This window comes from Nerophis lumbriciformis, linkage group LG30 (assembly GCF_033978685.3).
Source record: "Nerophis lumbriciformis linkage group LG30, RoL_Nlum_v2.1, whole genome shotgun sequence".
NCBI classification, from domain to species: Eukaryota; Metazoa; Chordata; class Actinopteri; order Syngnathiformes; family Syngnathidae; genus Nerophis; species Nerophis lumbriciformis.
Genome location: NC_084577.2, coordinates 10759749 through 10777586, shown reverse-complemented (window position 1 = coordinate 10777586; position 17838 = coordinate 10759749). Strand labels below are relative to the sequence as shown.

Sequence of the window (17838 nt, the reverse complement as noted above, 5' to 3'; positions counted from 1 at the left end):
AACACTTGCTAGCGCACGCACAGCTGATTGATCTACTAAACTTGTACAATGTGGATTGTGTCTCCTACATGAGCAAACTAGTGAACACAATCCACTTAGTGTACATGTCTTCATGTATGTGCAGGATATACTGTATGGTGATTATCAGAACGCCCACAGTACTGGGAGAAGGGGATGCAAATGTAATAATTTAGTAGCTGCATTGGGATTTATCCAATCTGAAACTATTTTGCGGCCATTGTTTTGCATCTATATCAGCATATTATGATTCTTGTTTTTTTTTACAATATTAAGCGCTGTCACAGAATGTAACTCCCACAAATAGTGGGCATAAAAATTCACAAGAACAATATTTTCCATACATTTTTGCGTGCCAACAGTCAGTTACGCACAAATGGATGTGCAGCTGTCATTATAAGAAGGCCATCATTACAATGATGAATTACGGAGAGAGAATCCTCTGTTCGTGTGTGTGTTAATTGGCCTGGGCCGATTATCAATAAGTCAATTAATTAAATGATAAATTAACTTTGCTCTGAAACTTTGAAGAGGTTTCCCTCTGTGCATCATGCTCAGCACCTGAATGTGTTTGTTCAATAGCTGAATTAAATGAAGGGAGCGAATCCTCTTGTCAGTCATATGCAATCTGTGTCACTAGCTATGTGCACATGGACACAATTAATCGGATTAAAACCCTAAAAATGCTTCACGTAAACATGCAATTCGGAATATTCTGTCCTGATAACACACGTTCGGATCAAAATTTAATTCCGATCAAGACGGGTGGTTTATGCCGAAATTCCGCTTAGAATTTAATGCGCATGTTTTCGATGTCAGCTATACTTTGGTGGTGGAGGGAGACTAAATTTAATAGTCTCGGAATGAAGCGATTGTCTTCCTGCTGACTCCCCCATTCAACATGTACAAACATAGCGTAATATACTGTTGAGTTTGTTGCTTTAAAAGGAGCGTAGCAAAAACAAAAGTATGGTCTGGAGTGTGTGTCAACGTAACAATAAAAAAAGGGATTCAGCTATCGGCTTAACGATCAGTTTTATTCACGACATTTCAACTACTACAAATGCTAACTGCTAGCCTCAAACACATACAGATGAAGGCGCGCCGTAACCCGTACATAATCACAACATAAAAGGCATAGAACAACTTCATTTAAAAAAGAGAGGTGAAAAAAAGGTAGTGAACAGAAGGAAAACAATTATAAATACCGTGATAATCCGGATAAGCAGAAATTCACAAATCCATGTGTGTTTTCAGTGAAAGTCTACTGCTTCTTCAGGACTTGCAGTGAGCAAACTCATCCAAAAGATGGCGCCATACCACAAACAATAACCAACTTTTTTGTTTATGTTAGGTTCTGCGCATGTCGAAGTAAAGTATTACGATTTAATGTGTGATGCATTAAAATGCCCGTCATAATCCGATAATATTTTTTGCGTCAAACTGAATGAGCAAGACTAGCCTATCAACACAGACGAAGCAGCTAGTATACCGAATTTGTTGGAAAGAAATGGCAACAAAAAAAACATCCAACCCTATAGTTCAAGACGGTCAATATTCATTAAGAGTCAATTTTATTCTTTGCTTACTTGTTTGAGATAGTTAAAAGTGATTAACCTTCCAATAAGATGGTAAAAAATATGGCAATATCAGTTTGAACGTTATAAAGAGGACAAGAACGTGATTAATTATAAATTGCTTTAATGTGCAAGATCGGTTCCTGCCCGCCGTAACCACACGAAAACAAACACGAACAAGTATGTAGCATAAAGTGGTTAATGTTTTGTTTTTTTTCCAACTTTTTTTATTGCCATTTTCAAATAGACAGAGAAAAGTGCAAGTCGAAACAGTACAATTTTAAAGTCAGTAAATTATTCACACCCTTTCCCTTAAAACCCAAACCACCCACCCACCCTCCCACCCCACTCAGGTCCCACCAACGAGGGACATATGGCACAATTACAGTATATAACAAGTAAGACGACAAACACAGACACATTCTCACACATACACACACATAAGAGGCCAGAGACAGACAGACAGGCTGAAAAGGAGAGAGAGGGAGAAAAAAAATAAAAATAAAAAGAATAAAATAAAAATAGAATAAAATAATACTAATAAATAAAAGGGAGATTATTCCTCATCTCCGTCTGGGCATAAGTCAAGAGAGTTGACATATAGCAAGAAAGGACTCCATGAGCTTTCAAATGCTTGAGCCGAGCCTTTTAGTGAAAACCTAAGCTTTTCCAGTTTTAGATTGTAGAGAACCTCTCTAATCCAACGGCCGTGTGATGGGGGGCAAGCCAGCTTCCAATTAAACAAGATCAATCGCCTGGCCAGCAAGGTCGTAAAAGTGGTACAGGGCACATGTTATCGGGGCATACGCCAAAAATGGCTGATAATGGGTTGGGAGGAAAGTTTTGATCGTATGCTTTTCCAATTGTGTCAAAAATGTCCTCCCAAAAGGAACATAGTTTAGAGCAGGACCAGAACATATGGACGTGATCAGCCGGAGATTGTTTGCATCTATTGCAGGTATTGCTAACAGTGGGGTAGATTTTGGATAGTTTTGAATTAGTGTAGTGAATTTTATGGATTACTTTGCATTGGATGAGACTATGACGGGCACATATTGAGGAGGAGTGAACCAGTTTCAGGGCAGAGTTCCAGTGTTGATCGGATATGTTGGTATTAAAATCGCTCTCCCACGAGGCTCTTATCACTGATAGAGAGTTTGGAGCAACTGAACTTAAGGAGGTATATAACACGGAGATACATTTTTTATGATTAGGGCTCAAAGATAACAATGTATCTATAAGAGTTTCCGGAGGACGATTTGGAAAGTGTGGGAACTGCTTCTTTACGAAGAAACGAAAAAGGTGGGAGTTCGGCAAATCGTATTTGGAAGAGAGTTCAGTGAAGGATGAGAACACTCCGTCTGCATAAAGGTCTTTCACAGTGGTGATACCATGATCGTGCCAAGTCATGAATGCGGGATCAGTACGGGAAGGTTTAAATAATTGTTTTTTAAGTAGCGGGGTCAATATAGATGGGCCCTGAAAACCCAAGTGTTTTCGTAGCTGGTTCCATATTTTAATGGAGATCGATACAATGGTGTTTGCACCTTCAAGTTTAAATGTGAAAGGGAGTGATGAGCATAAGCAAAAATGTAATAAGGAGTGTGGGATTGCCGTTTCAAGGGATACCCAGGCCGGGAGGGTCTGAGAGCCTCCATCCATCCAGTATAGGAGTTTCTGTACATTAGCCGCCCAATAGTATTGTCTGAAATTGGGGAGTGCAAGCCCTCCTTCAGATTTGGGAGATTGTAGGACCGACTTGCGGATTCGAGCCAATCCGGCCCCTCATAAAAATGTGGATATTGATTTGTCTAATTTATCGAAAAATGATTTAGTAATAAATATGGGGATATGTTGAAAAAGGTAAAGGAATTTAGGCAGAGTGATCATCTTGATCAGATTGATCCGGCCAGCGAGAGATAATGGTAAAACAGACCAGCGGGCAAAGTTCTTCTCCTTCTTTTCAATTAGAGGTAAAACATTTGCCCGGAGCATATCAGACATAGCCGGAGTAATAAGGATTCCCAAGTAATGAATCCCGTCATGTGCCCATTTGAATGCCGCTAAAGATCGTGGTAACTGTTTAGCTAAGGAATTAATCGGAAACAGCTCACTTTTTTGGTAGTTAAGTTTGTAACCAGAGTTTGTGCCAAACCGCTCCAGAATGTCAAATATTACCGGGAGTGAGCTAGCAGGGTCCGAGATGTACAAGAGCAGGTCATCCGCATAAAGCGAGACTTTGTGCAACGTGTCCAACCGGGTGATACCTTTAAAGCTCGCCTCCGCGCGCAGCCAAAGAGCAAGGGGTTCTATTGCAATAGCAAACAGTAATGGAGACAATAGGCAACCTTGTCTAGTGCCTCTTTTTAGAAAAATTGGGGCGGATAGTGTACTATTTGTACGTACCGAAGCTACTGGGGACAAGTACAAAAGTTTAACCCAGAGAATGAAATCTTCGTTAAAACCAAACTGACCCATCACTTCAAATAGATATTCCCATTCAACCCTGTCAAAGGCTTTCTCCGCATCGAGGGACACTACCACCTCCGGGGTCGAAGGGTTTGGCGAATGGATAATGTTTAGGAGGCGCCGAGTGTTGTGTGAGGATTGCCGGCCTAGCATAAAACCTGTTTGATCCAACGAGATGATGGAAGGCATCACCCTTTGGAGCCGGAGAGCGAGAACCTTGGATAGAATTTTTAGATCTACATTTAAGAGTGAAATTGGTCTATAGCTGCTGCAAAGCAGGGGTTTTTTCTCTTTTTTTAGGATGAGAGAAATGGTGGCCCTCGATAAGGTTTCTGGGAGGCGATGCTGCAGAAAAGCTTCATTATACATGTCTCTTAGAGCCGGAGCAAGAACACTGGAGAAAGTCATGTAATATTCTGCACTGAAGCCATCCGGGCCGGGTGACTTTTTGCTCTGTAAGGATTTGATGGCTTCTGTGATCTCAATGACACTAATGGGCTGGCCCAGGCCCCTCGCAGCCCCACGTTCTATCTGGGGGAATGTTTTATCGCTAAACAGCTCACCTGAGGAAGGGGGGCAGTCTGAAGTATATAACGTTGTATAAAATGCAGCGAATGTTTCATTAATCTTAGCTGGATCAGTATGTAGTTCTCCTGTGTTAGAGCGAATAGACGTGATTAGCCTCGAAGATGCTTCCTCCCTGACCCGGTGGGACAAGAGCTTGCCAGCTTTTTCCCCAGATTCAAAAAATCGTTGTCTGGATTTGAGCAGTTGTAATTTCGCTCTATTGACAGACATAAGGTCAAAGTCAGTTTGTAGGCGAAGGCGTTATACAGTGTCGGGTCTGGGTTTGAAGCGTATTTATCGTCGAGATCCTTAATCTTGCGGAGCAGCCCAGTGATTTGAATGGTCTCTGTCTTATTTAGGTTTGAAACAAAAGATAAGTTGACCTCTAATATAGGCTTTAGATGCCTCCCATAGTATACCTCTTCCAATTTCTGGTGAGTCGTTCAGTTCGAAAAAACACTTAATTTGATCGTGTAGAAAATTCCTATAACGGTCTTCTGCTAGTAAGGCTGAGTTGAATCGCCATTGTTTAAGGGGTCTAGGTTGAGTGTCCATGTCATGCCGTTAAGTCGCTATGTACGTGCTTGCTTATCATCACTAGAGATGTTCGATCCTGATCATGTATGGGGGCCTATATTTGCATTTTTTCACTGAGCAGTTATCGGCTGATGATAAATGATAATGATAATGATAAACAAAGTATATTGATTGATTAAATAAAAAAAACTAGAAAAAAACATTTATTTGTATTTTGTTGATGTGTTTAATGAGTAAAATGAGTGTAAGACTGCTCTATTAGAGCGCACAAGAGCAGTCCACCTGTTAGTGTTGTTGCTTGCGCTGCCGGTGATGTGGCCTCTGTGCATGTGGGGGGCGGGGACAACGCGTGCGGATAAAGATAGATAAGTCAAAGGAAAATGAGAAAGTAAATGATCGAGAAGAGCAGAGAAGCCGTCAAAGGTTTTGCGATCATTTTATTTTCTTGTTCTTGTTCTTATAATTACAAAATAATTTGTTGGGTCGTTTTTGTTGTTTACAAACTCAAGGAGTAAGTCTCTGGATACATTAAGGCTTTAAAGGCAAAACCCAAATTATTTTAATGGGAGCCTATAATTTTTCGCTTTTGTTTAGTTCATGTGCATTACCCACTTTATTTTGTTAAAAAAAATGTGTGGAGCATTCAAAGCCACAAATGTGATATATCATCTGCTTTACAGCAATACTAGCAAATTCTAAATGTATGAAAATATGTTTTTGAAAAAATGTGTTGTATTACTCCTTGAAAATTATTTTCAGTTCTATGAACTATTGACAAAGTATCGGATCGGGACTTGAAATTGGCTCAGATGCCAAAAAATTGGATCAGGATCGGAGGCCAAAAATGTTGACTGGGACATCCTTCAATTTATCTATTTTATTATGACAACCATAAATAATGACCAACTTCATGTTTTGAGATCAGCTTACACTGGAAAAACCGGCCTTGTTTAGAGAGAAAAGGCAACAATGGTTGGTTTTCATCACAATTAAGGAAAATATTATTTTGGATAAGAAATGCGGAATCATGAAAAGGTGGGGATCCACTGTATATCCAATTTTTGAAGTTTCTCTACCGTTTCCAGTCTGTACCCATCATCTCCCACTCCCGTTGGTTGCTAAAGAAGGGTGAGGTGCAGCTCATGGCAGGACCCAAGACCACCAGGACATTGCGAAGCCGCAAGCTCTATCAACCAATTGTCTTGTTCCTTTTCAACAACCTGCTGCTGGTCACCAAGCGCAGCTCCAGGTAAATATCCATGACGTTTTCTCACCTAATACCATTGCTTGGTTCATATCCTGAAAATTAGGTTAATGCTGTCTTATTGTTTAGCGGAGACAGGTTCCAAGTTCTTGACTCATGTAAGCGGGCAATGTTGAGAACCGAAGACCTGGAGGACCAAGGCCAGCTACTCGCTAATGTTTTTAATCTTAAATTGCTGGACAACCAAGAAGAACATCAAGTGAACTACATGCTCAAGACCTCAAGCATGTGAGTTTGTGAATCCAATAGCCTACTGTAGAGACTTCTGTGACATCACATGTATGGACAACGACAGTAGTTTAGGGTTACATAATTTACATTATTTATTTTACTGTATATTGACATTTACTGAGACCGAGAGTATGCAGCTGCTGGTCTCAGACCATGTTTAGGTGTCCTGGGGAATTTTTACATTAATTCAAATATTAAAGTTAAAATTATGGCTTTTCTCGTAGGAAGAAAAATACAGTCATGTTTTCATTGGAGTCCTCTTGTGGGCGAAAGCAAAGTGGTCTGCTTTTCATGTCATGATACATGTTGGACTTTGTTGTTCATGTCTTTTGTGGTTAGTTCCTGTCCAGCACTCTTATTTTACATTGCTCTTCCTGTCTGCCTTCATTCTCAGCCACTATACCTCTGGCTTAAGCGCTGAGCTACACACCTACCCTTGTAGGATTTTAGAGATGTTAATCAGGAGGTTTTATTTGCCAGCGTAACAGTACATTGCTGGTTCATTCATTCCTGTTGCATTCTGCAATGTGTATGTTTGTTGCTTCAGGGGCACTGCGTTCTGCATGCTTAGTGGTTAAGGGTGGAACAGTTCACAAAATTCAAAGTTTGGATCTTATCATGGTTTTGTGATCACAGTTTTTGGTTTTGTGCAGTTTACATTGTCTTTTTTTTATGTCCCAATAATCCATTACCTTTTTCTCGGTTATTTTTTTAAATAAAAATATCTTATAAAATACAACTTCAAAATGACTCTTCAATGTTAAGGATACCATAAAATCCAGAGGTGTACTTAAAACAATTTTCTCGACAAATTATGCTATTTATAGTAGTAGTGGTGGGTTTGAGGGGGCGCAAAATGTGTACTTCTTCCTCGGGAGGGCGTAACAGAAGATAATTGAAATGCACTGATTTAGTGTAAACAAAAAAATAACTGCACTACAGTTAAAACAAAAACAATGTAAACATGGATATATTATGAGTTATTTCCTTCTTGCACTATCAATTGACACACTGGAGTGAGGTCTCCGCTGATGACCTGACATGTTGGAAGTGTTACTGACAGCCATACCAGGAGCGAGGGGGCCCTGTAAAGCTCACGATTCCAGAGGGCCAACCATGCGCCTAATTTTGGCCTGAGACTTTCAGAGCAACCCTGAGCTGTTCCCAGTACACCGCCTCAGAGGAAATGTTGTTGCACACAGTTGCTGTTAATCCACCAATTTCTTACCCCCATGATCATTGCTCACACTACTGTAAATCTCATTACCGTTAGCCTCATGATGCACACTTGTGAGGAACTACAGGAATGGGCAAAACTACACAGACACGCTTCAAACAGATTAGTAACACGAAGACAAAATAAAATACATTTGATCCAGACAACACACATGCTCTGTTCCATCCCTATTTGTGTGTTTCTGTATAGTGTAAGTACTTCCGTATCTTATCTGACCTGTCTCCACTCAAGATGATCTCCTGCTGGCCCCACTATGGACTGGACTCTCACACTGTTATGTTAGATCCACTATGGACTGGACTCTCACAATATTATGCTAGATCCACTCGACATCCATTGCACCGGTCCCCCAGGGGGGGGTCCCCACATCTGCGGTCCCCTCCAAGGTTTCTCATTGTCATACCATTGGGTTGAGTTTTTTCTTGCCCTGATGGGGATCTGAGGATATCGTTGTGGCTTGTGCACCCCTTTGAGACACTTGTGATTTAGGGCTACATAAGTAAACATTGATTGATTGATTGATCATCGGGGACTGTAGCTTCAGCCACATGTGTGCGCCCTCGTTTGAGCCACTGCTTAGTACCTATTAGGAGGACGCCTTTATCTGCACATCGCTTGTCTTCTCTGCATACTGGGCTCACACTAACTGCAACATTTCAGGAAATATGTGACAAATCTAGTACAACTGTTGTTGTCCAGGTTGAAGTAGTGTTAAATATTACAGAAACTTGTTTTGACCCAAAAAGGTACGTTTCCAAGACTCAGCCAATATAAACAAGAAATGTGACCCTAATGTTTGAATTTGTGGGAAATCACTGTGCGTGCATCCACCTTACTATACTTACTACACTGTAATGGGACAAATACAAACACATAACTTATTATTAATCTCAATCAAAACCTCTAATGACAAGGTTTCTTTTATTATGTGTTTTTGTCTTTGTGTCTAGACCCATATTTTGTTCACATATGTTCATATATGTTGTTTTCAAAGTATGAGGCACAAAATCCTCAACTAGCAGACGTCAGTGTGCTGTCACCCGAGTCGCAGAGGATGATCCTCAGAAGTGCTAGACTCGCTATTAAGAAGTTGTAAAGTTGACCAAAGTAGTTGCCAAGTTGACGAGAGCTTCAGAGAGTAGGGTGGTGACTGGATCGGAAACAGCTGAGGTCGGTGAGGTCTTTCTTCGACGAGGACTCCTCTTGAGGGTTGGGTTTGTGGGATGTTAGGGAGATGAGACGGGGATGGTTGGAGGGGGTAGGGAGGCATCTCCTACAAATGATTGCATGGTGGGTTGATCGATCAAGTCGATGGTCATCTTGGGGGAGGGAGGAGCCGAATTTAGCTTGTTCATCGGCAAGGTCGTTGCCTGCTAGGTTGCAATGACCTGGGACCCAGATGAGTTGTGTCCGTTTTGAAGATGAGAAGGGAGGATTGGATTGGTATTATGAAGGGGTCTGTTGTGTTGGGGTTGCTAACACCTTGGACCATGGACTTGCAGTCACTGATGATAGAAACCGAGGACCAGTCGTCATACTTATGCATCCAAGAGATGGCGGCAATCATGTCAGATTTTTCAGATTGAAATGAGCTGCTAAAGGTCCCGGTGGCAGCATGCCAAGAGTGGAGGATGTCATCTTCACTACGAACAATCACACCTGCTCCTCCATTCTGGGTGCCATTCAGTGTAGCAAGTTGTTGAGATTGGTTGATTTTTTGATTGAAACTTTTATTAGTAGTTTGCACAGTACAGTACATATCCCGTACAATTGACCACTAAATGGTAACACCCGAATAAGTTTGTAAGTTTTTCAACTTGTTTTAGTCGGGGTCCACGTTAATCAATTCATGGTACACATATATACTATCAGCATAATACAGTCAACACACAAGTTAATCATCAGAGTATATACATTGAATTATTTACATTATTTACAATCCAGGGGGTGGCATGTGGAGGGGGTTGGGACGGGGTTGGTTAGGTTGGGTTGCTATCAGCACACTTCAGTCATCAACAATTATATAATCTCAGAAATGGACATTGTAACAGTGAAGGTCTCACTTCGTAGGATATGTACAGCAAGCGGTGACCATAGTGAGCTCAGAAAGCATAAGAACAAGTATATACATTTGATTATTTACATTTGGTAAATTTGGAGGTGGGATTTAGTGGGGGGAGGGGGTTAGGCTAGGGTTGTAGCTGCCTGGAGGTGTTCTTTTAGTGAGGTTTTGAAGAAGGAGAGAGATGCCCTTTCTTTTACACCTGTTGGGAGTGCATTCCATATTGATGTGGCATAGAAGGACAATGAGTTAAGACCTTTGTTAGATCGGAATCTGGGTTTGACGTGGTTTGTGGAGCTCCCCCTGGTGTTGTGGTTATGGCGGTCATTTACGTTATGGAAGTAGTTTGACATGTACTTCGGTATCAGGGAGGTGTAGCAAATTTTAAAGACAAGGCTCAGTGCAAGTTGTTTTACTCTGTCCTCCACCCTTAGTAGCCAGCCCACTTTGGAGAAGTGGCTAGGAGTGAGGTGTGATCTAGGGTGGAGGTCTAGAAGTAACCTGACTAGCTTGTTCTGGGATGTTTGGAGTCTTGATTTGAGGGTTTTGGAGGTGCTGGGGTACCAGGAGGTGCATGCGTAATCGAAAAAGGGTTGAATGAGAGTTCCCGTTAGAATCTTCATGGTGCTTTTGTTGACCAGAGAGGAGGTTCTGTCGTAAAATCTTGTTTGTTGGTTGACCTTTTTGATTAACTTGGTTGCCATTTTATCACAGGAAAGATTAGCCTCTAGAATGGAACCTAGGTAAGTGACCTCATCTTTCCTGGTGATAACAATGTCACCCACTTTAATAGTGAAGTCACTGACTTTCTTAAGGTTGATTTGGGACCCAAATAGGATGGATTCCCTTTTACCTAAGTGTATGGATAGCTTATTGTCAGCGAGCCAGGTGCAAATTCTACAGAGTTCGGCACTGAGGATTTTTTTCCACCTGTGATTTGTCCTTGCCGGATACCAGCAGGGCCGAGTCATCCGCAAACAGGAACAATTCACAGTTGCATGCTGATGACATGTCGTTTACGTACAAACCCCGTTTGCATATGAGTTGGGAAATTGTGTTAGATGTAAATATAAACGGAATACAATGATTTGCAAATCCTTTTCAACCCATATTCAATTGAATGCACTAAAAAAACTAAACTTTTTTTTTTTTTGCAAATAATAATTAACTTAGAATTTCTTGGCTGCAGCACGTGCCAAAGTAGTTGGGAAAGAGCATGTCACCACTGTGTTACATGGCCTTTCCTTTTAACAACACTCAGTAAACGTTTGGGAACTGAGGAGACAATTTTTTTAAGCTTCTCAGGTGGAATTCTTTCCCATTCTTGCTTGATGTACAGCTTAAGTTGTTCAACAGTCCGGGGGTCTCTGTTGTGGTATTTTAGGGCTTCATAATGCGCCACACATTTTCAACGGGAGACAGGTCTGGACTACAGGCAGGCCAGTCTAGTACCCACCCGCACTCTTTTACTATGAAGCCACGTTGATGTAACACGTGGCTTGGCATTGTCTTGCTGAAATAAGCAGGGGCGTTCATGGTAACGTTGCTTGGATGGCAACATATGTTGCTCCAAAACCTGTATGTACCTTTCAGCATTAATGGCGCCTTCACAGATGTGTAAATTACCCATGTCTTGGGCACTAATACACCCCCATACCATTACAGATGCTGGCTTTTCAACTTTGCGCCTATAACAATCCGGATGGTTCTTTTCCTCTTTGGTCCGTAGGACACGACGTCCACAGTTTCCAAAAACAATTTGACATGTGAACTTGTCAGACCACAAAACACTTTTCCACTTTGTATCAGTCCATCTTAGATGAGCTCAGGCCCAGTGAAGCCGACGGCGTTTCTGGGTGTTGTTGATAAACGGTTTTCGCTTTGCATAGGAGAGTTTTAACTTGCACTTACAGATGTAGCGACCAACTGTAGTTACTGACAGTGGGTTTCTGAAGTGTTCCTGAGCCCATGTGGTGATATCCTTTACACACTGATGTCGCTTGTTGATGCAGTACAGCCTGAGGGATCGAAGGTCACGGGCTTAGCTGCTTACGTGCAGTGATTTCTCCAGATTCTCTGAACCCTTTGATGATATTACGGACCGTAGATGGTGAAATCCCTAAATTCCTTGCAATAGCTGGTTGAGAAAGGTTTTTCTTAAACTGTTCAACAATTTGCTCACGCATTTGTTGACAAAGTGGTGACCCTCGCCCCATCCTTGTTTGTGAATGACTGAGCATTTCATGGAATCTACTTTTATACCCAATCATGGCACCCACCTGTTCCCAATTTGCCTGTTCACCTGTGGGATGTTCCAAATAAGTGTTTGATGAGCATTCCTCAACTTTATCAGTTTTATTGCCACCTTTCCCAACTTCTTGTTTTACGTGTTGCTGGCATCAAATTCTAAAGTTAATGATTATTTGCAAAAAAAAAATGTTTATCAGTTTGAACATCAAATATGTTGTCTTTGTAGCATATTCAACTGAATATGGGCTGAAAATGATTTGCAAATCATTGTATTCCATTTATATTTACATCTAACACAATTTCCCAACTCATATGGAAACGGGTTTTGTATATTAGGAACAGTAAAGGCCCTAATATACTGCTTTGGGGGACTCCACAGCTTACTGGGGGGGGGGGGGGGGGGTTCATGGTGTCAAAGGCCTTCTGAAGGTCCAGCATGACCATGCTGCAGTATTTACCTGCGCTCAACTCATGTTTGATGTGGTCGGTCAGATAGAGAAGGCATGTGTCAGTGGAGTGGTTAGTTCTGAAGCCGGATTGTAATTTGTACATGAGTTTTTTAGTGGCAAGGTATCTATCGACCTGTTCATAAACTGTTTTTCCCATTACTTTTGAAATGGAACTGAGAATAGAAACAGGTCAGTAGTTACCAGGTTCTAATTTGCTTCCTTTTTTAAAAGGGGAGTTACTCTTGCTATCTTGAAATCTTTTGATACTTGGCCTTGTTTAATTGAGAGGTTTATTAAGTGCGTGATGATTGGGAAAATGGTGGTGGCAGAGTCCCTGAGGAATCTGGAGGGGATATTGTCAAGGCCAGTGGCCTTGTTTTGGTGGAGCGCACTCAATTTTTTGAGCACCCCGTCAGCTGAGACCATTTCTAATTTGAAATCGTTGAATACTCCTAGCTTTCGGTAGTAGGCTTTAATGTGTTCTACACCAAAGCGACCAGAGTGGTCGGACAGCTTGTTAACTAGTGTTGTGGCTATGCTGGTGAAAAAAGTGTTAAGTCTGCTTGCTACCTCCAGTTTGTCTGTAATGAGGGAGTCTTCCTCCTTGATGTTGATGTTGGTGAGTCTGGTTTTAAGTTTCTGGCTGCAGCCAGCAAGCTGGTTATTGAGGATTTTCCAGAGCTCACATGGCTTATTTGTGTTTTCCTCTATTTTGTCATTATGTAATTTTTTTTCAAGGATTTAGTCAGGTTGTTTGCCCTATTTTTTTTGAGTGTTGTAAGGAGTGATTCGTGGTTATTATTGGGTTGTTTATCTACTTCAATTTTGCACTTTTGGTATTCGGAGTATTTTCTGTCTCTGTCTTTTATGGCAGCTAAAAGGTCCGGATTCATCCATGGTGGGCTTTGATTCTGACTGTTCTCACGGGAGCCATATCATTTAGTATCGCTAGGAACGCTGTTTTAAAGCGATCCTAAGCATCATCAACCAGGTTGCTCGTGAGCACAGGGGACCAGTCCCACTCACCCAGTTTGAGGTAGAAATTATCACTGGAGTATGTTTTAAGGGATCTGGCTTGAGCTGTTATGTGGCCGTTGGCTTTGGGTTAAGCTATTTTGCGGATGCAGAAGGTTAGATAATGGTCACTAAGACCACAGATCATGACCCCACTATTTTTTATGTTAGGCCGGTCTGATGTGAGAATGAGATCTATGGTTGATTGGGTGGAATCACACACCTTTGTGGGTAGTGTTATTAGCTGGGTGAGACCGTGCAGATTACAAAGTTTGCTGTAAGATTTGAAGACAGGCGCATCTCTGCGTTGAATATCTGTGTTCAGATCTCCAGTTATAATTTTCTCCACGTTGTCTACCTCGGCTAAGCACTCCTCAAGAGCACCATAGAAATCATTCTGATTAGGGGGTCTGTATACAGTCCCTATCAGTACCGGCTTAGCGTTTTTGAATTCGATTTCCGCCCACACAGATTCAAGGGCATTGTGGTTGGGATCAGTGCGAGTTATGTATTTTATATCCTGGTGAATATACATACAAACACCCCCACCATGTTTATTCCTGTCCTTTCTGATAACTGAGAAGTTTTCTAGCTCTATCTCTGATGCAGAACACTTTGATCTAATTTAGTTTCAGAGAAACATAGGATTTTTACCTTGTTTTTGTGGAACATTTCCCTGATTTGGTCTTGTTTGGTTCCAGCGAGGCTGTTCACATTAAGGTGGATAATGTGTAGCCCACTGGAACCAAAGAGAACATCAGAGTCCACGTATTGTCCAGAAGATGGTGGGATGACCGTGTTGGTTGTTGCAGTGGAGTCCAATTCTCTGTTTGGAAGGAGAGGCTTGGGGGCGGGGGAGAGAGGCCCATTGTTCGTCTGCCAGGTGATGGGGGATCCATGTATGGGGGAGGGGAGGAGTTGGAGGGGGGACCCAGGTAGGGGGGACGGGGGTATTTTTGCAGGCTTCGGTGAGGCTGAGAACAACCAGGGTTGAACAAAAAATCCCCTGAAGCCTGTGTAGCCGCGGGGGGGTCCATGCGCCGCGGTGTTGTCCGTCAGGATCAGGGGGGAGCTGTCCTCACTGGTGGCCGGGGTGTCGTCCACCGCCATTACGCCGTCCGCCGCCGAGCCGCTGTCCTCACCGGTGTCTGGGCTGTCTTTCTCCGCCGCCGGGCCGCCATCCGCTGGAACGCAGGTGAGCTCGGGTGGTGATGAGCATGTGAGGGCTGGCGGAGGTGGAGAGCTAATGTTTTTAGCATAGCTCCGACGAGGTCCCGCAGTTAAGCTGGCTTCCTTGGTGTCATTAGCAACGGCCATGGGTGTTGGTACGGCACTGCTAGACTTCGCCAGGCAAGACAACATTAACCGGGTGGTTACTGGTCCAGGGTTTAGTTCAGTGTCTCCTGAGAGTAGAAGTAATAGGAAAATCTTTGATCTTCGGTCTATCCTTCCAGTCAGGGGCTTGTTTCTTCTGTTCCGATCGCTGTGAGGCACGAGTGAATCACATTACCTCTGAAACACGGGTGCTTCGTCGATGATTTACCAAGGAGGTAAAATCACAGTGATTGTCCTTTTCCCGATCTCGACTCTCATTTTCCAGAGGGCATAGGATCTGTGGTGGTTTAAAATACAAATCTGTGATCCATAATAGAAAGAGGATGGGGGATGAGGATTTGAGGATGGGAGTAAAAATTGCAGTGGGAGGAACTGGCAGGGGCCACTGGATATCAGTGGTTTGTACAGGTTCCATTGGGCCTGTCAATAGGTTGAGTTGGGATAAAACAGGGGTAGTAGAGTTTTGCCAGTCTCCACGTTTAAGGCGCTTTGGGACAGATTTTTTAAGAAATTGTTGTCTGTTGTCATCGATTGGAAGGCGCGCCCAATCGTGAGCTTTGCAAAGAGAGGTGGGAGATGGGCTTCATGGAGGATAGCGTCCTTTGGGGTGGAGCGGACTTGGCTATTTATGGCTCTAGCTGCATTGAGTTGAGCTCTCTTTAGCTGTTAGAAATTGGTAGCAGAGATCCATGGGGCCCCGGCGGGCGCAGCATATTTAGCCACACTTCTCACGGTTGCAATGTACACCATACAGAGATCAGAGGATTGCCAGCCCCACGTTGTACCCGACAATTTTCGCAGAAGATTAGACCGTTGTTGAAGGGTTTGGCTCACATGACGGACATGCTCATTAAAGGTGAGTTGACGGTCATATTTCACCCCCAAGAAGGTGGGTGTTGTATTCTTATTGAGGGTACCTCCTATCATGATGTTCGGGCACCACGATGATTCAACATTATCCAGGTGAAGAGTGTGACTTCCGTCTAGGAGGTGTTGAGTGTGTACTCCACGTTTCACCCTTGTCAACTTCGGGCTGCAATCTAACCGCAACTTCTTCTTTATTACGACCGCTGCAGACAAGCACCAAATCATCAGCATCGCCAGAGACAAGTGTTGTGTACTCGTTGATGAAAATTGTAAAAAGAAGAGACTGAACTGAGCCTTGTGGAAGACCTTTGAAAGTGCGGCAGCGTCCAGTCGTTCCGTTTACTTTTACCCTGGCTAGTCGATTAGTGAACCAGGTCTTCACCCATTCCACAAACCGGAGGAGATGCCTAACTCCAACATTTTTTGTAGCAGTCGTGTTCACCACACTTGATTATACGCTTTGCTGAAGTCGAAGAATGTAGCAATGGAGCGTTAACTTGGCTTGGACTGGAACCCATCCATGATGAATTGGGACAATCGCAGGCATTGATCAGTGGTTCAGCGACCTTTTTCGAAAACCTGCCTGCCAGGGGCTAAAAAGAGTGTTCCTCCAACCACCATGATAAACGGTTTGCAAGCATACGTTCGAACGTCTTTCCTATCGTTGACGTTAAGGCGATGGGGCGGTAGCTTCCGACCATTTGTGGGGCTTTCCCCTTCTTATGGAACGGCAAGATGACGGCTGCCCGCCAGGATTGAGGACACCTGTTTTGAAGCCAGCTGTAGTTGAAGAGGTGGAACAACAAAGGAAGAGCAGCTGTGGTTAGATGTTTCAGCATTTCAGGAGCAACAGCATCAGGACCCGTGGCCTTGCCTGGTTTAAGTTGTTTCAGCGCATGTTGGAGTTCTTCGAGGGTGAACAAGCTTTCAGTGACTGCCGAGGGGAGATAAGAAGTCTTAGAGTATCTTTACGAAGCTCTCGTACAGCCCTCCGGCTCGACCTATCACTCTTCCACCCACTCACCGTGGCATATTCGCTGTTAAAGACATTGGCTTTTGCTACGTCTAAGGCATGCTCTCTGCCCTTGTTTATCAGCGTCTTCCCGGTATATTTCAGTTCGTTGCCATCGATGGATTTGACTATGGACCAGGCTTTCTTAGTATCTTTAGTTTCGGCAATCTTTTCAAGTTCATTATGCCAAGCTGCCCTCCTCATCCTCGGGTATCTTGTCTTGGACCTCTCTGGATATAGCCAGCCACTTCTTTCGGCTGTCGGCATTCAAGTTCCGCCTCATTCTATTTCTTTTTTGCATCAGTCGATGGATTTCTTCATTTGTGCCATTGGGTGGCATTTGTGAGTAGAAGACAACCAAAAAGATATAGAAACCCAGTCTGAGATTGACTTTTTTTTTTTACTCATCCTCCCCCACCAAGCCTCTACCTTTTTTCCACATTTTACGGGGCACCGTAAGTGGTGACCCGTCACCGTTCCTGTTTGTTGTGTGCAATATTTGTCTAATCTTGAACGTGTATTTGGTGAAAATGACATTTTGTTGTACAAACCCCGTTTCCATATGAGTTGAGAAATTGTGTTAGATAGAATATAAACGGAATACAATGATTTGCAAATCATTTTCAACTCATATTTAGTTGAATATGCTACAAAGACAACATATTTGATGTTCAAACTGATAAACTTTTTTTTTTTGCAAATAATCATTAACTTTAGAATTTGATGCCAGCAACACGTGACAAAGAAGTTAGGAAAGGTTGCAAAAAATACTGATAAAGTTGAGGAATGCTCATCAAACACTTATTTGGAACATCCCACAGGTGAACAGGCAAATTGGGAACAGGTGGGTGCCATGATTGGGTATGAAAGTAGATTCCATTAAATGCTCAGTCATTCACAAACAAGGATGGGGCGAGGGTCACCACTTTGTCAACAAATGCGTGAGCAA

General features: G+C 42.7%; 1 protein-coding gene across 1 annotated transcript in view; it reads left to right on the top strand.

Annotated features, from left to right (window-relative positions):
• Positions 1–17838, top strand: part of ngef (neuronal guanine nucleotide exchange factor) — a 91649-nt gene that overhangs the window by 68974 nt on the left and 4837 nt on the right. The window contains exons 11-12 of the mRNA XM_061925542.1: positions 6254–6417; positions 6502–6660. Coding sequence (XP_061781526.1) covers positions 6254–6417; positions 6502–6660 — 323 coding nt within the window. The remainder of the gene's footprint in view (positions 1–6253; positions 6418–6501; positions 6661–17838) is intronic.